The 20,341-nt window shown below is 55.0% G+C and overlaps 4 protein-coding genes across 7 annotated transcripts; 1 reads left to right on the top strand and 3 right to left on the bottom strand.

The window, feature by feature from the left end:
• The first annotated feature begins 5,151 nt into the window (after positions 1-5,151).
• Positions 5,152-7,922, top strand: TBX10 (T-box transcription factor 10). Its single transcript, XM_085223821.1, has 8 exons — positions 5,152-5,284; positions 6,602-6,785; positions 6,858-6,959; positions 7,029-7,200; positions 7,281-7,436; positions 7,523-7,590; positions 7,667-7,713; positions 7,792-7,922. Exons 1-8 carry the CDS (start codon positions 5,152-5,154, stop codon positions 7,920-7,922), a joined length of 993 nt encoding a protein of 330 aa, XP_085079947.1.
• Positions 7,923-7,973: 51 nt separating this feature from the next.
• On the bottom strand, positions 7,974-14,298 carry TCIRG1 (T cell immune regulator 1, ATPase H+ transporting V0 subunit a3). 3 transcript variants are annotated; one of them, XM_010710796.4, is made up of 20 exons: positions 14,198-14,298; positions 13,426-13,569; positions 12,733-12,811; positions 12,424-12,653; positions 12,241-12,335; positions 11,583-11,709; positions 11,424-11,506; positions 11,218-11,311; positions 10,924-11,136; positions 10,489-10,639; positions 10,273-10,412; positions 9,882-10,039; positions 9,727-9,817; positions 9,528-9,646; positions 9,202-9,415; positions 8,945-9,061; positions 8,761-8,871; positions 8,553-8,673; positions 8,296-8,467; positions 7,974-8,207 (listed from the first exon to the last, which is right to left on the bottom strand). In XM_010710796.4, the coding sequence occupies exons 1-20, from the start codon at positions 14,258-14,260 to the stop codon at positions 8,126-8,128; spliced, it is 2,604 nt and encodes an 867-aa protein (XP_010709098.1). In that variant the 5' UTR covers positions 14,261-14,298; the 3' UTR covers positions 7,974-8,125. The 3 variants fall into 3 exon arrangements, with proteins under 3 accessions (XP_010709098.1, XP_031409261.1, XP_010709099.1); XM_031553401.2 differs by having other exon boundaries at positions 10,924-11,019; XM_010710797.4 differs by having other exon boundaries at positions 12,424-12,587.
• A 125-nt stretch (positions 14,299-14,423) lies between these two features.
• NDUFS8 (NADH:ubiquinone oxidoreductase core subunit S8) lies at positions 14,424-16,049 on the bottom strand. Of its 2 annotated transcripts, none has more exons than XM_010710795.4 (7): positions 15,953-16,049; positions 15,532-15,582; positions 15,380-15,445; positions 15,153-15,242; positions 14,906-15,078; positions 14,707-14,835; positions 14,424-14,633 (listed from the first exon to the last, which is right to left on the bottom strand). In XM_010710795.4, the coding sequence occupies exons 2-7, from the start codon at positions 15,569-15,571 to the stop codon at positions 14,502-14,504; spliced, it is 630 nt and encodes a 209-aa protein (XP_010709097.1). In that variant the 5' UTR covers positions 15,572-15,582; positions 15,953-16,049; the 3' UTR covers positions 14,424-14,501. The 2 variants fall into 2 exon arrangements, with proteins under 2 accessions (XP_010709097.1, XP_003206196.1); XM_003206148.5 differs by having other exon boundaries at positions 15,532-15,579; positions 15,953-16,045.
• Positions 16,050-16,210: 161 nt separating this feature from the next.
• LOC100549110 (aldehyde dehydrogenase family 3 member B1-like) lies at positions 16,211-19,358 on the bottom strand. Its single transcript, XM_085226058.1, is given in 11 exon segments — positions 16,211-16,437; positions 16,587-16,686; positions 16,773-16,939; positions 17,011-17,241; positions 17,244-17,396; positions 17,487-17,568; positions 17,657-17,742; positions 17,896-18,016; positions 18,090-18,200; positions 18,810-19,018; positions 19,340-19,358. Coding segments are annotated over 10 exon segments (1,413 nt in total). The 5' UTR covers positions 18,972-19,018; positions 19,340-19,358; the 3' UTR covers positions 16,211-16,237.
• Positions 19,359-20,341: the final 983 nt, after the last annotated feature.

Raw genomic sequence — 20,341 nt, 5'->3', positions numbered from 1 at the left:
TGCAGTGATGTAAAATGGCATGCATATGTGGGTATGAATTAGCGATAGATATGGAAGTGCCAGATTAATGGCTGGACTTGATCGCAGATGACTCTTTCAAACTAAATGACTCTGTGATTCTAAATGATCTCTTTTCACAGCTCATGGACATCAGCAGGTCACCAAGGATGGACTCAGAAAGGTTTGAACACAACCACCAGGGATTCTTTGGAGCAGCACAACCTGAAGTCACTGCACAAAGATTTTAGGGCAAACATTTGCTAACTGGAACTTTCTGCCACTGAAATCCCATGTTGCATCTCTTTTACACCCTTTTGTATTTCTTTGGGGTTTCCCTTTGTTCTGTTCCTCTGGCAGCTCCTCAGGGGGCTCTACCTGGAGGACAGAATCAGTGCAGAGCTTCAACACCCATCAGTGAAGAGCTTCAGCACCCACTCATCAGCAATGAGATTTAATTAATAAAGCATAAAAGAGATGGACATCCATCACAAAGAAAGCATGGACCTTGGGGCTTTGGGAATCCCTAGAGAAGCCAGGAGAGATGCAATGATGGGAAATGAGCACTGTCAGGCTCTTAGAGAAGGGGGGAATTAAATTTCACAAATTTCAGAGATGTGACACTTTCACGTTTCTAAATGATAGCAGTCAGAGAACAGAACACCCTAAATAGGAAGTTTTAAAATGGCTTTATCAATATAGGATATATCGGAAAGGTCAAGGAACATATCTTCCTGAAAGAGATGTTAAGGCACAGGAGAGATGAGGTGATCTGAGACAGTAAGCATGGCTTCACCAAGGGCAGATTGTGTCTGACCAATCTGGTGGCTTTCTATGATGAAGTGATGGCATTGATGGACAAAGGAAGGACAACTGGTGTCATCTATCTTGTACTTGTGCAAGACTTTTGACGTGGTCCCACACCACATCCTTATCTCTAAGTTGGAGAGATATGGAGTTGAAGGCTGGAATATTGGGTGGATAAGGAATTGTTTGGATGGTCACAGCCAGAGGGTTGTGGCTCAGGTGGAGGCCCCAAGGGGTCCCCCAGGGCTCCATCCTCGGACCAATGCTCTTCAATATCTTGATCAGTGACATGGACAGTGGGATTGAATGTACCCTCAGAAAGTTTGCAGGTGGCACCAAGCTGAGTGGCATAGTTGATACAACGGAATGGAGAGACATCATCCAGAGGGACTTGGACAAAGGCTCAAAAGGTGGGCAGTCCCAGGCCCAAATAACTTGTTCAAATAAAGACTTTGCTGTGAGTTGCAATACTAAAACACTACTATGCTAAAGTAAATTGAAGTTGGCTTCGTTTCCAGCTAGCTCTGAAAGAAAAGGGTTGGTCTCCAGGTTCTTCAGCTCTCCAGGAGTTGTCCACTCCCTTTTATTCAAAGGAGAACAAGTGCATTTTTCTGTGCCTTTGTTTACTCACCAGCATTAGTCAGGTCCTCCAGAATGGGACTCATTTCTCTCTGTTTTAGATTCAGATCACATTAAGACCCATAGCTCACGTCTCCTGTTACTTCTTTGTAAGCCAAGTTCTTATGAGAGAGTTAGTTCTCTCACCAACACGATCCACAGAGTTGAATGAGATCTTGGCTGATGTGTAACTCAGGTTCCACCAACACACTTGGACAAGTCTCCCTTGGCCACAAAGGCAGCTTACGTAGAAGAGATGACATGGTATTGTTTAAAGCTAAGGAGATAAGTCCTTTCCATATATTCATACTCCATATATTCATACTCCTTATATTGAAAGCCAGGCTGGATGTGGCTCTGGGCAGCCTGGTCTGGTGGTTGGCAACCTGCACACAGCAGGGAGTTGAAACTAGATGATCACTGTGATCCTTGTCAACCCAGGCCATTCTATGATTCATAAAGACATTTGAGGTGATTTTCAGCTATAATCAGTAGGTATCTGCATGAAGGAGAGGTGAATCTTACCCTGGAGAAAGCAGCGCTGCTCATGCCTATGTTTAAATCAAAGTTAACCAAAATGAAGGTAGCCCCATCTAACAGCAAACTTCACCATATTGGATTAGATGGCCTTTAAAGGTCCCTTGCGATTCACATTGATATGCTTCAGTCTTCATTGCCAAGGCCAGCCTTCAAGAGATCCCTGGCCCAGAGGATCAGAGAGAAAGTCTGGAAAAGGAAGACTTTCCCTTGATTGGGGAGATCATTAAAGTGTAGAACATTTAGGAAAACTTGACACCCAGTCCATAGGTCCTGATGGGATGCACTCATGAGTGCTGAGGGAGCTGGTGGACATGACTGCTAGGCCACTCTTGATCATCTCTGAAAGGCTGTGGCAATCAGGAGATGAGTCTGAAGACCAGAAGAAAGTCAGGATCACCAGTATTCAAAAAGGGCAAGAAGGAGAATGCGGGGAACTGCAGGCCAGCCAGTCTCACATCCATCCCTGGAAACGGGATGGAATAGCTTATTCTAGATGTCATCGCCAAGCATGTGGAAGAGACGAAGGAGCAGGCAGCTTATGCTCATGCAGTAGGTGGTATACATAATAACCATGGCTGCACGTAGGTTTGGGACCCATTTCAGGGACAGGAAATATGGGAAAAGATGAATAACCACTTGTTCTTTTGGAATTGATACCACCCATGTGGTGCTGTGGGCTCCATGTTGTAGCTGGATATGAATGAGATTTCCCACAATGAATTTGCCACATAGGAAACTCCGTTGATGTCTCCCTTGATAGAGTGACAGCTGTGCTGATAAGGCAGGAATGGGAGAGCAAACAGTGTGGGAGGGAAACACCCAGTGCAGTCTGAGAGGGTTTGCTTCAATCGGATGAGAAGGACAACCACAAAATGGATTAAATAGTAACCAGAGATATGGCAAGAAACTTGGGACACAAAAAAGTGCTCAGCTCTGCTGCTTTGTAGTTTGACCTGGAATGCATAGGTCAGGGCTAGCCTGTTGATTATGTGTCAGTACATCAGCAGATCGCTGTCATCCTGATTTGGTTTGATCCAGTTTTTTCCTTGCCTCACCACCAGCCCAAATTATTGCATGGCTCTGGGGTACCACTAGGGTTCTAGGTTCATCACCATCCTCATGGGTCATAGAATCAATAAGGCTGGGAAACATCATCTAGCATTTGCCTGTATCTCAGACTGCTTTGCAATGCCTTCATTTACAACAGAGGTAGCCCAACTGCCATCCATAACTTTTCATCTGTTAATCATTGAATGATGTTTCATGATAAACAAGGAAGAACAGTTCCCACGTAGCATATCAGTTACTTACTGTCATCTTCCCTTTTCTTGCTTAAAGGCGTCCGTGTCCTGAGGTCACATGTGATGACATTTAATGATTTTATAACATTTCCTTGGTTCCCTGGAATGACAATATCTCTTTTGTCCCTACTTGCTAAGCAGAAGGGCCAGCCCATTATGTGAATATTTTGATAGGTAGCAGAATGTGGCAGGGATTTAAGTGAGAAGAGTGAGGCTGTAGATCTCTACTTGTGCTTTTCATGGGGGTGAGTTAACTGCTAAACACAATTACATTTGGAGCACCGAGTGAAATTATCAGTACCCTGAGCCAACAGAAGACAATGAATCAGACTTCAGGTAAGGCAACAGGCAGAAGTCCCCAGGAAGACCACCCGTATTTAATGAAAAAACTAAGCACATCACCCACATCTTTACCATTTCTGTGAGTCTCCCCAAAGCCTCCTTCACCTCCTGGTTCCTCAGGCTGTAGATCAAGAGGTTCTGCATGGGGTTCACCATGGTGTAGAGCACTGCTGTCCATTTATTATCCCTGGAGCTTTAAGTAAATAGTGATGTACCATGGAGGAATCTCACAACAGTCAGATGGGAGGCACAAGTGGAGCAGCATTTTGGGAATACAATGAATGAGTACAGCAGGGGATGGCAAATGGCTGCACAATGGTCTTAAGCTATCATAGCCAGCAGGAAGCCCAAAAAGTCAAAAATGAACGCCTGCACATCCAGCGTAGGCAGTGCCCTTCTTCTCTGACACAGAGTCAACCAACACCTAGGGGATGATGATGGTGGAAGAGCAGAGGTCTACAAAAGCCAGATTGCCCAGGGAATAATACATGGAGATGTAGAGTTGAGGGCTGGTACATGATCATCACCAGGTTCCCCAGAACAGTGACAATATAGGTGAGCAGAAACAGAAAGAAAAGGGGAACCTGACTCATGAGGCCACCTGTGAGCCCTGCAGTCACCAAATACAGTCACCTGGGTGCAATTGCTTTCTGCCACTGGCTTGGTGCATGCTTTCTACATGAAGCAGGACAGAGATATTCTTGCAGTTCTTTCTGCTGCAAGCAGATATCCTCCAGCTCTAAAGCCCTCTCTCCAGCAGGCCATAGAATTGAGATCTAAAGGAAGATTTCAGGCATGAACTGATTAGAAACAACTTGCCAAAAGATGCAGCACCATGTGGGTAACATGAAATGGGATTTTGCAATGCTTCTTTCCTGGGAGAAAGAGGTTTCTCTTGGCTTCCTGAGACTCTCTTTCAGCTATAAAGCATTTATTGGCTCTCTAACCTGTTTCTAGAGTCTTCAGAAGGAGATGGGCATCCCCAAAAGCTGAAAAGTATCTCCTTGAAAGTATTTTTTGGGGGAAAAAATCTTGCTCTCTGCATTAGAGCTTGATAATATCTCACTTTCAGCAAATGCCCCACTATTTCAAGTAGTCTGGGGATTTGGGAACTGAGAATCTCTTCAAGCCTCAGGAGAGGAACAAATACCAGAGCAGGTCATCCTCCTTTCTCTGTGTATCTTGTTTTGGATAAGCAGCACGCCCAAAGCAGACAGCCTCAGATCAGATGAACAAAGGGGCTTTGTTGCCCCTCAGAGACAGTATCTGGCAGTACACATCCACTTTGTAAACATTTCAGCTTCACCATACACTTAGATGAGCACTGGTGGAGCACAATCCCCCATCCACCATGAATGATGAAACACCTTATTACCCATTTTAAACTCCTTGTATGCAAACCATAGCTCTCAAATTGGACTACAAGGAGCCAACGGTATCAATCAGCTACCCATTGCTGCTCTCCCCACCCTCATGGCCATCTCCACATCTTGCACAATGTCCAAGCTGGTCAGCTGTGATTTCCCCCTGATAAAATGCATGCTGGATGCGCTCTGCCACCTCCTTGTCCTTGGTCTGCCTGGAGAGGGCTTCCAAGGCGACTGAGATCACGATCCCACTGAAGACTGCTCACAGTCCTCCTGCACCCCTTGGTGCTTGGGATGACACCTACCTTCAAAGTGAGGAGAAACTCTGCAAAGCAAGCTTGGGTTCCTTTTTCTCAAGGCAAAGTTGGGTTGGACAAATTCTTGGAACTCACATTTTACAGACGTGGCACATCTGGAGCATCATCTCCAGTAACCAGATGGTGATGCATAGAGAAGGCAAGACCAGGCCCTATGGCTTCATGCTCTGTCATGTCCCAACAACCCCCTCTTTCAGGTGTTTGCTAGTGTGATAAAATGGACTGATTTATCTCAGATTTACCACTTTGAGACCCTTGGTCTGTAGGAATTCTGCTGAGGGACACCAGCAGGTTACTATCACTGGTGCCAGCACAATCACTGCATTCATTGCTTGCAAGTAGGAAGTTGGCAGCCTTGGGAAGGAAGAAACAAAACAGCAAGTGATGCTGAGGCCCAGAAGCAGTCATTTTCACATGGCGTCAGGGTTTTCAAGCCAACCATCCCCTGTTCAGAAACCTCTCTCCCAAAGAGCACCTGCCCCCAAACTGGGGGTCTTGCTCCCACCCCTATGTGGGAAAACACTTTACTGATGGAGACCAAAGAGGTTCATTAAATGCTGAAAAACGTAGGAAAGCAGAAAAATCGACTATGAGGACTGCAGTGCTGAGCCCCACCCTGGCTGTCATATCACCTCACACCTCTTCATCTCCTGCTCAATGCTGGCCCTGCAGCTGACAGGAGGAGATGGATGGGGCCATGCTGCTGCCGCAGGGGATGCAGGCAGCAAGGTGATGGATGTGGGGGCTTGAGGAGGTGGCGGCCCCCCTCTCGGCCCCCCTCTTTGTCTGCACAACCAGTCCCATTCCCCAAAATCTAGCGCTGACCCAAAACGCAGGGACTTTACCCCCTCCTCCCCGTTGCCCCCATCACTCTAGCTGTGCTGCTGGCCCCACTGCAGTTTGGGAATTGCCCCCCATCCCCAGTGTCACATCCCCACCCTAGCCACACTCAGACCCACCAAGGGGTCCCAAAGCCATTGCTGCCCCTCCCATCCATCACTGGGGTGCCAAGGCACGAAGGCAGAACAGGGAGGGGAGGTTGTGGTCCCATTAAGCTCCATCCCTCTTGTCTCCACCCCTATGCAGGGAGATAAAACCCCTCAGTGTTCTGCGGGGGCTGCAGTCTGGAGCTGGCAGAGTTGCAGTTGCTTCATACCAACCCATGGCAGGTAAAAGGCAATTGGGTGGGATAACACCGCGCTACACTGGGGACCCTCAGCTGGAGAAGGATGCAATGGGTGGCTGAGGGTGCATAGGCTGGCTTCCAAAAGTGGGGTGCAGGAACCTCAGCACCTGTTGCCTCCATCTGCAGCCTTCCTGGCCATTCCCAGTGAGGGCCTCCCTGCAGGCAATGCTCCTGGGTGGGCATGTGAGGGGCCAGAGGCCAGTGGCAAGAACCGCCGCGTGTGCCATGCCATGGCACGGCTGGAGATGGGCAACCTCTGGGAGGAATTCAACCGTCTGGGCACCGAGATGATCGTCACCAAAGCAGGCAGGTAGGGATGGCGGTGGGAGCCGGAGGGGTGATGGGGCGGGTGGCACCCCTGTGGCCTCCCCCCTCCCTGCAGGAGGATGTTCCCCACCTTCCAGGTGAAGCTGTCAGGGTTGGACCCATTGGCCGACTACGCTCTGGTGATGGACTTCGTGCCATTGGATGACAAGAGATACCGGTGGGGATGGAGAGGGATGGGGATGTGATGGGCGCATCCCAACAATGCTGAGCCCCCTTGGCTCCCCAGGTACGCCTTCCACAGCTCGTCCTGGCTGGTGGCTGGCCGTGCTGACCCAGCAGCTCCTGGCCGTGTCCACTTCCACCCCGACTCACCAGCCAAGGGTGCGCAGTGGATGCGGCAAATCGTCTCCTTTGACAAGCTCAAGCTCACCAACAACCTCCTGGATGACAATGGCCACGTGAGGACATGGCACTGAGGTAGGGATGGGGGGCACATGTGGGGTGAGAGTCCCACCACCCACTCTCTGCTCTATCCCAGATCATCCTCAACTCCATGCACCGCTACCAGCCCCGCTTCCACGTGGTGCTGGTGGACCCCCGGCGTGACAGCGAACGCTTCGCCCACCAGAACTTCAAGTCCTTCAGCTTCCCAGAGACCCAGTTCATGGCAGTGACGGCATACCAGAACCACCGGGTGAGCTGGGGAAGGGAGGGGGAGGACAATGGGGTGCCCCCCATCCCATAGCCCCCTGATCCCACTTGCTCCCCTTTCTGCTGCAGATCACCCAGTTAAAGATTGCAAGCAACCCCTTTGCCAAAGGGTTTCGGGACGGCGAGCTTGAGCCATGGTAAGATGCCCCCCTCCTGCCACAGTGCCATGGTGATAGCCACATCCTCAGCACCCCCTTACCCTCCCTCTTGCAGGTGTGGCGCCACGCTGTCCCTCCCCCAGGCCACCACGCAGAACAAAGGTAGGGGGGCCAGAGGCCGTGCTGCCCCTGCTCTGCTCCCCTGCAGCCATGGAGCGCTGGCTGCTGTGCCCCCCCCAGGTTTATCTGCACCCCACTTCCAGCCCCTCCCCTACCCACCCCACAGTGTCTACGCGGGGGCCAAGCCCCATGCCAGCTCCTACCCCCTCCCTGCCCTGCAGCCAGATGGCTTCAGCTACGGGCAGCAGTGAGGGGTCTTCTCTGTACCTCCCCCTCAAGGACACGCAAACAGGGGACACAAACAGGGAGCCGGGGGGCTTTATTTACTGCAGAAACCTCTAGGCTTGGAAAAGGAGAGGACGGAGCCAGGGAGCATGCAGCCAACCCCCCCATCACATGGCACTGGGGGGTCCCAGCAACGTGGAGCCCTCCAGGTCCATGTGGCACAGTTCAGTTACTCCCAGGGATCGGGTGCGAAGGTGAAGGGGCACAGCTTGTAGCCAGCACCCACGTAAAACTTATTCTGAAACTCCACCCTGCCAAGGAAGGAAAGGAAAAAGGCATGGTAAGGGCTGGGGCGGGGAGTGTGCGGGGTTCTGTCCCCTCCATATCCACTAGACTCACCAGTGCAGGCGAAGGGCATGCAGGAAGGCGGACAGCCCTTCCATCACCAGCAGGATGGCCATGGTCAGCACGGCGAAGGCAGCGAAGACGGGCACCAGCACGACACCACCAATGTAGCTCAGCCCCACAAAGCCATTGTGCATCACCATGGTCCACAGCACCTCAGAGAGCTCTGCCCATGGGGTGGGGAACATATGGGGACAGTGAGGCTCAGCTCAACCACTGGGGTGGGTTTGGAGGGCATGAGGGACACTCACGCGCGTGGGCAAGGCTGAGCGCCCAGAGCCGCAGGTAGGACGCAGTGTTGGAGATGCAGCCCAGGCAGTACTCGATGGTGTGGATGGCTTGATGCATGAAGACCTCTGAGAAGTCCATGTGCTGCAGGGACAGAGGTGGGATGCTGTGTGTTGGGCTGATGGGAGGGGCAAAGACACCAGACCCCTTCACCAGCCCCCAGCCCCTTACCTCGGCATCAGGGCCATACCCCCCACTCTCCACATCTTCCTTCGCGGCATTGACAGAGTTGCCAGCCTCCTGCCCTTCCAGCAGTGGCTCTTGCTCCACCGTGGCCGTGGGCTGCATGGGGACATCAATCCTGGTCAGGCCCCCCAACTTCAGCCAAGACCCCCAACCTCATCCCCAGCCTCACCGGGATTGAGTTCGCCCTCCGCCTGTGCTGTTGGTTGTACAAATATAGGGGTGTCCCCAGGAGCAGGACAGGCACTGACACCAACGCCAGCACCACCAGCACCATCTGCACTGGCACCTGCAGCACACAACAATTCAGGGTCCCTTCTGGCACTGGGACACCCAATATCCTACACATCCTGAGCAAATGGAGCTGAGGATGTCCCTGCTCACGACATTGGGACACCTCAGTCTTGGTGGGGGTCCCAGAGGTGCTACCTGTCCCTGGTAGAGCGGGAGGTTGTCAGCGTTGGAGGTGAAGAGAAACATATCGATGAAGTGGATGAGGATGCTGGGGGCCACCTGGGAGTCAGCGGCGCTGAACTTGACCCACTTGTAGAAGATGAGGAAGACGAGGTAGCCAAAGAGGGCCAGCAAGAAGACTACCTCAGGCAGGAGCTCCAGCACCAGCCGGTGCCACTGTCGGAAGTGCCTGAGTAGGAGTCAATGATGAGGTTTGCACTTAGCTCAGCTCCGACACAGGACCCTGCTCACCCACCCCATCCTGCCACCATCTCCTTAGCGTGATCCAATGGGGGACTCACACGTGGTTGAAGATGCCTAGCAGCACGCCGAAACCCATATGCACGATGCCCAGCACCACTGACATCTTCATCTTGAAGGAGTTGAGGAAGTTGAGGTGGTTGGTGGCTAGGCTCCAGATCTGCCAAGGACAACATGAGCGAGATGCCCAGCCGCTCCAGCGAGGGTCCCATCCTGCCCTTGCCCCCATAGGATACTGACCGGGTCGATGCCAAAAGGATAGGGCCCTTGGAACACACCAGTGACATTGGGGTCCAGGGTGAGGGATTGGTGGGTAGCGAGGTAGGCAGAGCTGTGGGCAGAGCGAGGAGTCAGCGTGGGCAGGACCAGGGTTACAAGGAAAAATGGGGACCCACCTCCAGGAAGAGTGGTTAGCCATGGTGGCCACACTCCAGGCCGAGGGGAAGATGACAGTGGCTTTGCTGAAGCACTCATTGTAGATGAAGCCGGTGTAGATAGAAAAGGCCCCCATGAGCAGGATGAGGTAGCGTCCCTTGAAGAACATCTGCCAGATCTGGGAGGGGAACAAATGTGGCTCCCATGTCCCACACCTACCTACCCCCAGCCCACACTGCTCCCAACCCACACTACCCTGCCTAGAACTTCAATTTGCCTCAAGCTGGCCCTGCACCACAGCAAACTCCATCTCATGCCTCCAACCTCATCCTCTACCTCCAACCCCTACCCCCAGTGCTTGCCCTTTACCTCCAACCCAACCAGCTTTGCCCCACACAATGTCTCACTCACCTCGTTGCTGCCCTGCTGCAGGCTGGGGCTGTTCTCAAACAGCACCATCCAGAGGGCGAAGAGGAACATGAGTAGCCCATGCCCCACATCCCCAAACATGATGGCAAAGATGAAGGGGAACGTGATGATGGCATAGGGGGCTGCAAGGCACAGGCACCATGTCACACAGGGCTCCCTCAGTACTGGGATGCAGTAGGGGGACATGATGGTCCTTACCAGGGTTCACCTCCTGGTAGCTGGCCACCCCATAGGCATCCACAATGCTCTGGAAGCCAGCAGTGAACTTGTTGGTGCGGATGAGAGTTGGGGGGCTCTCCAAGGTGGGGATCCTCTGCACGAAGCACTCCACGCTTGAGCCACTCTTGTACTGTGGGGAGGGAATCCAGAGCCTGACCCATGGCACCCAATCCATGGCCATGTTGGAGGAGCGTGGACGCAAAGTGGGGGTGGCACAGGGATGCAGGGCACCAGGAGTGGGGGATAAAAACTCTCCCCACAACATGAACCACAATGGGGCATGTCATGGAGTGGCACCTTTGACACTGGTGAGAGAACACCAAGCAGCTCCTGACACAAGGACATGGGTCAACCAAAGCAACCTTGGCACGAGGACATAGAGCCAACCAAGCAACCCCACAAGAGGACACGCACCGATCCTTGGCGCAGGGCTTCCTGCACCTGGGTAAGGTCCTGCACGGGACACCAGACTTCAGCAATGAGGCACTTCTCGGTGACATCCAAGCTGCACTGGTTGAGGACGAGATAGATGGCCTTCATCTTCTGCACCTGCACCCGCCAGGAGGGCAGTGCCAGCACCACCTTGTCCAGCACCTGTGCCAGGTACTGCTCTGTCTCCTCCAGCACCTGTGGGCACCCAAACGGGTCTCAGGGATTTGGAGTCCCGGTGTGGCCTCCCTATCCCCCAGCTCACAGTGCCCAGCTCACCACACTGAGGTCCTGGATCTGGCTGACCAGCCCATTCAGCGTGTCGGCCCGGCTGGCCTCGCTCTCCGGATAGGGGTACACATGGCAATGGAAGCTGGGATAGATGGACATTGCCATGTTAAAGGCTGGTGCTCCCTGGTACTGCAGCGGGTCTCACTAAATAAACCTTTTTTGTGTGTCCAAATGATGTGGGGCTGCTCACTCACCAGTCTGAGATCTTATGGATCTTCTGCCCGATCTGCTCTCCCCAGTAGGAGATGAGGAAGATGACCCAGGTGACATTCTCACCCTGGGGACACATAGGTCGTATCAGCACCAGCTTGTCCCATCTCCCTTTCCCACCAAGTCCCTGGTGCCCCAGTCACCGTGTTTGGGTCCTCCAGGGGCTCAGGCATCTCCACAAAACTGGCCACCAGGTAGCCACGGCAGGCTCGCCACAGCAGCCGTTCAAAGGCACTCACTCTCCACGGGTGGATGACACCGGTCACAAAGCTGTGGGAATGCAGCTTTGGGCATTGGGATGGGCAAAGCTCTGCTGTGGCCATGCCCCCATGTTGTGGCCTATTTCCAACCCTTATCCTACAGCTTTGCTTACTGTCCCTGATGCATGGCCCATCTGCAGCTCTTGTCCTTGAACCACACCATTGCCCCACAGGCCCATCTCCAAATCGTCTCCTACAGTCACACCAGAGCCCCATGATCCACCCAACCCTCATCCTACAGCCATACCACTGTCCCATAACCCATCTCCAAACTTCACCCTACAGCCACACCACTGCCTCATAGGCTCAACTCCATCCCTCATCCTACAGCCATACCACTGCCCCATAACCCATCTCCAAACTTCACCCTACAGCCACACCACTGCCTCATAGGCTCAACTCCATCCCTCATCCTACAGCCATACCATTGCCCCATCACCCTTCTCCAACCCTCATCCTATAGCCACACCACTGCCCCAGGACCCAACTCCAACCCTTACCCTACAACCACATTTGCCCCATACCCCCCAGTTCCACTCACTTGATCTTGCGGTCAAGGTGGTGCTGCACAGAGGGGTCGAGCAGCGGCTCGTGCTCAGAGAACACCCGGCTTGATGACGGCGAACCAGGGGGGCCCTGCAGTGTTGGGGAGCAGAGAGAGGAAACTGTGGGTGACGGGGTGTGGAACAGATGTCCCCTTGGTCTGGTGGGTCCCTGCACCCACCGGCATGCTTGTGAGGTGCTGGCCTTCACGCAGGACATGCAGGTATTGGCGCAGGTCCTGCAGGCGCCCTCGCAGGGCAGCGCGGTTGCGGCTGACCTCACGCAGCTCCCTTGCCAGCTGCTCTGATTGCTCCTGCACTCGTAGAGCTTCGCGGGCCACTGGTGCTGGAGGGTTTTCGGTGCACGGCTCCAGCACCCGCCCGGCCCCCTGCAGTTCCTGCTGCAGGAAGGCTGCAAGAGGAGATGTGGGAGAAGGGATCAAGGGGAAGGACCGCCCCCCAACCCAGCTAGCCCCGGGTTCAGCACTCACTGAAGGTCTTCTCCATCTCCTCGCAGCGCCGCACCTCGCCCACAAAGCGCCGCTGGAAGGCGCTCACGTGGGGGTTCAGCTGGGGAAAGAGGGGGCATAGTCATGGCTGTCAGCAATGGGGTGTGCAGCAGCTCCGTCAGCATGCACCCATCCCCAGAAGACCCAAACCCCATGGCCCCACAGCCCCCAAACCAGCCAAACGTTTGTGTCTAGAGCAACCCAACTGCTGTGCTCACAGTACCCACACCCACCCATTCCAATTCCCCTTCACTCAGGAACACCCCAAACCATCCCAAACCTCTGCGCCCACAGCACCCACACTCATTCATCCCAATTCCCCTTTACTCAGAAAACCCCAACCATCCCAAACTCTGTGCCTACAGCACCCACACCCATCCATGCCAATTCCTCTGCACCCAGAACACACCAAAGCACCCATGCTCAATATCCTGCTCCCAGAGCATCCACACACACAGCATCCAAACCTATCTATCCCAATCACCCTACACCCACAGCACTCCAAACCATCTACGCCCCATTTCCTGCATCTAAACCCAATCCCCCACACCCAAACACCGTTGAGTCCCCCCCCCTGCACCCATGCTACCCAAACCCCCAGCCCACCCTGCCCATCCCAACCTGCCCCACCACCCCAGGGCCATACAGATGCGGGTCCCTGCAACCCCTACATACATCCCTGAATTCCAGCAGCCCCCTCTCGCCCAGCTCACTGACACAGCTGTACGCCGAGGCTGAGTGCAGGAAGAGCTGCGCCAGGCAGACCTCCTCACTGCGGAACAGGGACCCCATGGCAGCCTGGTTGGGGACACCCTGTAACTGGGGGGGAGGAGGTGATCAGTCAGGGGAGGCTGCAGTAGGGGTGGAATGAGATGGAGATGGGATGGATTGGGGTGGAGATAGGATGGGTTGGGGTGGTGGTATGGGATGGAGATGGGATGGGTTGGAGCGGTGGGATGGAGATAGGATGGTGGGGTATTGAGATAGAGAAATGGGATGAAGATGGAGATGGGATTGAGGAACGTGATGTAGAAGGGTTGAGATGGTAGGACGGGGATGAGACAGGCTGGGGTAGAGATGGGGTGGGATGGGGAGATCCTGCTGCCTCTCCTCAGCCGCGCTGTCCCCACTGCAGGGCTGCAGGGCTGGGGCTAGGGGAAGTCACACGGCACTTCCCAGCTGAGTCGGCCGCGGTCACGCTCTTCCCGGCACTTCGCTTGCACAACGCTGTCCCACCCCCAAGTCCCTCCTCCCCCCACCATCCCAACTCCTTCCCCCACTCCTCCACGCGGAGCTCAGCTGCATCTGAGTCACAGCCAACGCGCTCTCGGCCCCGGGGGACCGAGACCCCCAGCCCCGGCCCTCGGCCCCGGTGCCCGCCCCATGCTGTCCCCTCCCTCCTCCCGGGATTCGCAGCCGTGATCAACCCGGCACCGCCCGCTCCTACCCGGTGTTCGGTGGGGAGGGCCGGGCTCCGCACTTCCTCTTCCCCCAGGAAGAGCCCGGCCATCCGCTCCCCACAGGAACACCCCGGCGCTTCGGGGGCGGCACTCCAGCAGCCGAACCCGCCCCCCAAACATCCCCAGCCTGGAAACCCCTCCACAAGGTGTCCTCCGCCCCAGGACCAACACGTTCTCTCCCCGGCTACAGAATCAGACAAGGCAGGCACGAGCTCGGGCTTAGGAAAGGGCTGGTGTATGCCCACTTTATTAACGGGACTTGGGAGGGCACGTGGCGTGGTCTCCCCACCATCACCGGTACAGGTAATCAGCCTGGATGTTGGCCGCAATCTCAGCCTCCCACTTGTCACCGTTGTTGAGCAGCTTCTCCTTGTTGTAGAGCAACTCCTCGTGCGTCTCCGTCGAGAACTCAAAGTTGGGACCCTGCAGGGTGGGAGACGTTCAACAAAGGATGCTCAGCGTCCCCATGGCAGGTGGGTCCCCGCTCCCACCTCACCTCCACGATGGCGTCCACAGGGCAAGCCTCCTGGCAGAAGCCGCAGTAGATGCACTTAGTCATGTCGATGTCATAGCGCGTGGTGCGGCGGCTGCCATCCGCCCTGGGCTCAGCCTCGATGGTGATGGCCTGTCCCCAGATACAATGTCAGAGAAGGGGGAGCCCAAGGAACAGAGGATGGGACACGGGGACTGCTCACCTGTGCGGGGCAGATGGCCTCGCAGAGCTTGCAGGCGATGCAGCGCTCCTCGCCCGATGGGTAGCGGCGCAGCGCGTGCTCCCCACGGAAGCGTGGGCTCAGCGGACCCTTCTCAAAGGGATAATTGATGGTGGCCGGCTCCCGGAACAGGTAGCTCAGTGTCATGGCCAGCCCTGTGGGGACACAGTGTCACCTCCCAAGTGGAGCACAATCTCACCTCAGGGGTGGGACACGGCACAGGGCTCACCTCGGAAGAGCTCTGTCCACAGCAGGGTCTGTGCAGCGCGGTCGGTGATGGACTTCATGTCCATAGCTGGCTCCTGGATGTTGACATACTCTGTGGGGGGCACAATGCCATTCTCACCCTCCACGGAGTGGGAGGACGGCAGCAGCTCCCGCTTTGTGGGGATGGTGATGGGAGGGGAATGGGGTTGGGAAGGGTCAGGGTTGGGATGGGATGGGGGGAGTACTCACTGTAGCACTCCCGGGGGGTGGTAGTGCTGAGTGTCCGTGGGTAGCACAAGGGTGGAACAGGCGGACCTGCGAAGGACAGAGTGGTGGGGACGACGTGCCAGCAGCATGGAGGTGGCAATGGGGTGCAGGGTGGTCCTGGTTTGGCCACTTACCTGCCCGGGCAGCCCGGTGCAAGAAGCGTAGCGCTGCCATGTGCTATCCTGCTGCAGGGGATGCTCAGCACTAAGGGGGTCCTGGGCAGCCCCCCCAGCACTGCTTCTCATAAGGGAACCCCAGGTGTCCCGCTCCCCCACACAACACCCCACAAGGGCATCCTAGTAGCTGGGTGAGGGACCTGGGCGTCCTGTCCACTCTTCCCCCAAAACACAGGGGACTTCCACCTTCTGCCCTCCATCCAAGAGAACCGGGTGTCCTGTCCACATTCACTCTCCCACAACACAAAATGGATCCGAATTTCCTGCCCCCTCCCCACCCAAGGAAGTCCCACAACGTCCTCCCCCTGAGATGACACCTCAACCCCAAGCCTCCCCCAGGCGCGTCCCTCCAGCCCCCCTTTCCGCCCCCAGGCCTCACCTCCCCCAAGGACCCAGCCGTCCTGACCCCTGGCCCGCCCCCAGGACGCAGTGCGCAGCCGCGGGGACAGCGGCGCATGCGCATAGCGGCGCCGGCTTCACTAGGCGGGCCCACAGCCGTGCTTCGCACTCTATTGGTCGCCGCAAGCCGATTGGTGGCAGTAAGAATCATTCGTACGGGGAGAAGGAGAGAGTTTCCTCGCGGATTGGCTAAAGGACGCCAGGGCGGCGCGGCGATTGGTCAGGCGGAAATAAGGGCGGAAGGAAGCGTTTATTGAGGAGGTGCTCAGAGCAACGTGCAGGCGGCGGTGCGGCGGCGGCGGCTCTCCACGGTGGTGCGGAGCAGCGGCAGTCGGCGCGGGGCGTACGGCGGGTAGCGAAGGCTGTTCAGCGCCTCCCGGCCGTCGGCACGGAGCAGGACCGAGCGGAGGTGCGAGAAGGTCTCGAAGGTGAAACGGCCGTGGTAGCGGCCCATGCCGCTGAGTCCTGAGTGGGGAACGAAGCCTCAGGGCCTGCGACGGTGCTAGGCCGCGGCCTTGGGGGGCGAAGGGGGGCCTGGACCTGATGGACGGGGCAGAGGAATGGACGGACAGAGGGATGGGTGGATGGACAGACAGATAGGCAGATGGACATACCGATGCCACCAAACGGCAGTGAAGTCAGCGTCATGTGCATGATGGTGTCATTGGCACAGAAGCCACCGCTGCTTGTCCGCTCCAGCAGCCAGCGAACCACCTTGGGCGGGGGAACGTGAACTGTGAGCACCCAGCAGTCACCCCACATTATCCCTGTGGATACTGGGACGTGGAGGTAGCTGCCACCTTTGTGCTGGAGGAGAAGACATAGAGTGTCAGTGGCCGTTCCCGGGCACTGATGAAGGTGATGGCATCCTCCTCACTGGTCACTGTCAAAATGGGCAACACAGGGCCAAAGATCTCCTCCCGCATCACTGGGTCATCCTCCTGGACGTCCACCAGCACTGTGGGGGCTGCAGGAACAGAGACAGGTCATCCCACACCAGATCCAGCAAGGCATCCCCCATGCATGCTGTGCCCTCACCGATGTAGCGCTCCTTCTCATCTGTCTCTCCCCCGATGGCCACACGCCCACTGCTCAGCAGCGCCTGCACACGCTTGAACTGTTTATCCCCCACAATGCGGGCGAAGTCAAGGGAATTGCGGGGTTCAGGGCCATAGAACTCTGTGATGGCCTCGCGCAGGGCAGGCACCAGCCTCTCTCGCATCTCCACACTGCACAGGATGTAATCAGGCGCAACACAGGTCTGCCCGCATTGAAGAAGCGTCCCCAGGCCACCCGCCGGGCCACGTTCTGCACATTGCAGGTGTCAGACACGTAGCAGGGGTTCTTGCCCCCCAGCTCCAGCGTCACCGGTGTCAGGTGCTTGGCAGCAGCTGTCATCACAATCCTGCCCACTGAGGTGCTGCCTGTGGGCAGAGGTTGTAGTGTAAGCTGATCTTGCCCATTTCCTTTTGTGTCCCCTTGCCTTGAAGGTATAACCTCCCCATGAGACGCACCAGTGAAGAAGATGTAGTCAAACTTGTTTTCCAGCAGCCTGGTGGTCTCCTCCACGCCGGCAGTCACCACGGCAAAGCAGTCCTGTGATTTAGGAGAATTATACAATTCAGCCGTGGGTTTGTTTTTTTTTCTTGTCAGGGACAAAAGCCGTGGCCAGCAGCTTTCCTACCTTGTCAAGGTAGCTGGGCAGTGCCTCGGCCACCAGCCTCTCCATGTTCCTACTGATTTCGGAGGGTTTCAGTACAACACAGTTACCTGTAGGACAAGGGCTCCTTCCCAGTGAGAAGCTGGCTCTTGGGGAGCAGAGAAACCCACCACCATCACCGCCCTTGGGGTTGGGAACTCAGGTTGCCTATTTGGAGGTCCTGGTACCCTCGTTGGTTAGTAGGGATGCAGCCTCAGCCTTACCAGCAGCAATGGCTCCAATGAGGGGCACTAGGAGGAGGTTGATGGGGTAGTTCCAGGGCCCAATGATGAGCACTACCCCATAGGGGTCCTTGTGGATGAAAGCCGAGTCCAGCTGTGTTGCCTGCAGCAGGAAGGAGATTGTTAGGGACCCACTGTTCCGATCCTGCCCATCCCTGGCAGACGCCACCCTATACCCAATTCTTGTCCACGTTCTCGTCCTTCATCCAGGCACCCAGGTTGTTTAGCGTGTGGTTGAGCTCACTCCTGCAGATGGAGATCTCAGAGAGTTCCACTTCAAAGGATGGCTGAGGGCATGCAGGAAGACATCATGGTCACTACCATCACCCCACTGCAATGGTTTTCCTCCCAAGCCCCACGCTCACCCTCCTAGTAGGGTGTGGTGGCCTCAGTAGGGCCAGATGCCACTGTTGGCCTTGTGCTGTGAAGACAGGTGGCACTGTCATCTCTACCACATGCCACCCATGTAACAATGTGCTACCTGGCCCCATACCACTCTGTGCCACCGTGTTCTGGGGCATAGCAGAGGCTCAGAATTGGAGACGTGTTTGGTATCTCAAGAGCTTTAGCTCCATTGATAGTAGAACACATGCAGCTCTGGAGATGGGGGTGGGCACAAGGAATTGAATTGCTTTCAGCAAAAGCTTCTGCAGAGCTGACTGAGCCTCATTCTGTGCAGTCAGGAGATCTGCTTTGTGGTGTCCCATCAAGGGTGTCTCCAAAGCTGAGTTGGTCACAGCAAAAAGCAGAGGCCACCTCTCCGCAAGCAACCATGCAACCAGAGAGGTGCAGATGAGCAAAAGGGAGAAAACTGATGGAGAATAGATAGGAAAAAATGAGGGGAAAAATGTGAAGGAAAGTCAAGCACTTCTCACCAGCAGCCCCATCCCTCTCACCTTGCGCATGTCCAAGGCAGTGGCCTCCAGGATGTCCTGCTGCTTCTCCTCCAGGAAGAGGCCCAGGGCCTCCAGCTGGGCTGTACGGTATTCCAAGGGCCGTGTCTTCCCTGAGAGCCAGGCTGCCCGCAGGTGGCTCACCAGCCCTGCGTGGTCACTCATGGCACAGGGTGGCTGCGAGCTGGTGAGGATGGGAGACGTCACCCACCCTGAAGTGGAAGAGAACACCCAGTGCCAGGGTGAAATCCACCATCATGTACCAAGCTCCTGTTGTAGCAGGCAGCGTATGTCTGCCGGTGGCCATAAAGCACAGCCAAGAGCAATGTGACCTTGTGCTGTGCAAAGATCCGGGTGCATCAGAGTCTGTCTTCATGCTCAAGGATGCATGTCTGTTAGTATATTACAGATTGCTTGAAATCACTACTGCTAAACATATATAAATGCACATTTTAGGTTACTATAGATTTCCCACTAAAGAAGTAAGCACATGTTTCTGACTGTTCATCCATACACATAAAGTAAGTACATACTTACAGCTATCCAGCCATACGCACGTCTTCGTTATTTATGATATTAGTGGCACAACACTTGCCAAATCTCTATCTGGAGTGTGGTCAATCGAAGACAGAGCAGCCTTTGGAGACAGTCTGTGTTGTGGAGCCTAGTGTCACCCAGACTTTCCTGGTAGGCTTCTGTCTGTCTGATGCAGAAAAGATTTTGGATGCATTCGTGTGAAAATCCTTCTAGGACAGATAAGGATCTGATATCTTTATGCCTGATTTGCATAATGGGAAATGGGCGTAGAGCACCATCTTCCTGCTTGAATCTTGATCTTGGTCTTGCTGGCTACGCCTCAACAAGAATGGCACCAGGTGAGCATATCAGAGTCATCCTCGCCTCCAGCCAAGCACATGGGAGAGGTCTCAGGTTCCGCAACCACGCCAGCATCCACCTTCACCAGCATGTTCACTGGCTTGTCCATTAGGTGTACCCAACGAGGGGCTTGGTTTTGTGAGCCAAGGTGCTGGAGTTTGCTCCTCCTTCTCTTAAGGTACTGGATGGGGGGAGCAGGGCTGGAGAAAATGAGGAACAGGAGGCATACAGAACTGGGAGCTTCAGCTGCCAGCACTCAGCCAGTCACCAGCCAAACCTCTCGAGCACCTTGACCCCCTCCTTTGGAAGCACTTAACAGCCTGTGTGCAATAATCACTGTTTTGCCAGTGGGCTTGGTCAGCACAAAGTTCGCAGACATCAAGTTGACGAAGTGCAGTTATCTTTATTTCAGCAAGGAGATAGTAAGTGAAATTAAACAGCAAAAATAGAAGACAGCAATGCACCTAACCGTTAGTACATGAGGATAGTGATTAAGAAAGATATGTCACCAATTGCCCTCATATTTTACCTTCATCCAAATCTGCAGTTGCTGGGAGCCCAGTTGCAGCAAGGATCTAGAGAGCCTTTCCCAGCATTTGGGAGGGCCCATGTGGTGCATCTGCTCATAGGTGAGGGCTCCAACTTTACTACATGAGGGT

Source organism: Meleagris gallopavo, chromosome 5 (assembly GCF_905368555.1).
Source record: "Meleagris gallopavo chromosome 5, MGAL_WU_HG_1.1, whole genome shotgun sequence".
Classification (NCBI taxonomy): domain Eukaryota; kingdom Metazoa; phylum Chordata; class Aves; order Galliformes; family Phasianidae; genus Meleagris; species Meleagris gallopavo.
This window is presented reverse-complemented; position numbering and strand designations above follow the sequence as displayed.

What these genes read in the sequence shown, in the direction of transcription:
- TCIRG1 (XM_010710796.4), bottom strand. Translation starts at nt 14,260, where the DNA reads ATGGCCGGGCTCTTCCTGGGGGAAGAGGAAGTGCGGAGCCCGGCCCTC. An exon ending in GGCTGCTGGAATTCAGGGAT is followed by an intron (nt 12,812 to 13,425) that starts GTATGTAGGGGT and finishes CTCTTTCCCCAG; the next exon opens with CTGAACCCCCACGTGAGCGC. An exon ending in ATCCATAAGATCTCAGACTG is followed by an intron (nt 11,312 to 11,423) that starts GTGAGTGAGCAG and finishes CATCTATCCCAG; the next exon opens with CTTCCATTGCCATGTGTACC.
- TBX10 (XM_085223821.1), top strand. Translation starts at nt 5,152, where the DNA reads ATGCGCTCTGCCACCTCCTTGTCCTTGGTCTGCCTGGAGAGGGCTTCC. An exon ending in CGGCATACCAGAACCACCGG is followed by an intron (nt 7,437 to 7,522) that starts GTGAGCTGGGGA and finishes TTTCTGCTGCAG; the next exon opens with ATCACCCAGTTAAAGATTGC. An exon ending in GGCCACCACGCAGAACAAAG is followed by an intron (nt 7,714 to 7,791) that starts GTAGGGGGGCCA and finishes TGCCCCCCCCAG; the next exon opens with GTTTATCTGCACCCCACTTC.
- NDUFS8 (XM_010710795.4), bottom strand. Translation starts at nt 15,571, where the DNA reads ATGGCAGCGCTACGCTTCTTGCACCGGGCTGCCCGGGCAG. An exon ending in GTGGACAGAGCTCTTCCGAG is followed by an intron (nt 15,079 to 15,152) that starts GTGAGCCCTGTG and finishes GTGTCCCCACAG; the next exon opens with GGCTGGCCATGACACTGAGC. An exon ending in AGGCCATCTGCCCCGCACAG is followed by an intron (nt 14,836 to 14,905) that starts GTGAGCAGTCCC and finishes ATCTGGGGACAG; the next exon opens with GCCATCACCATCGAGGCTGA.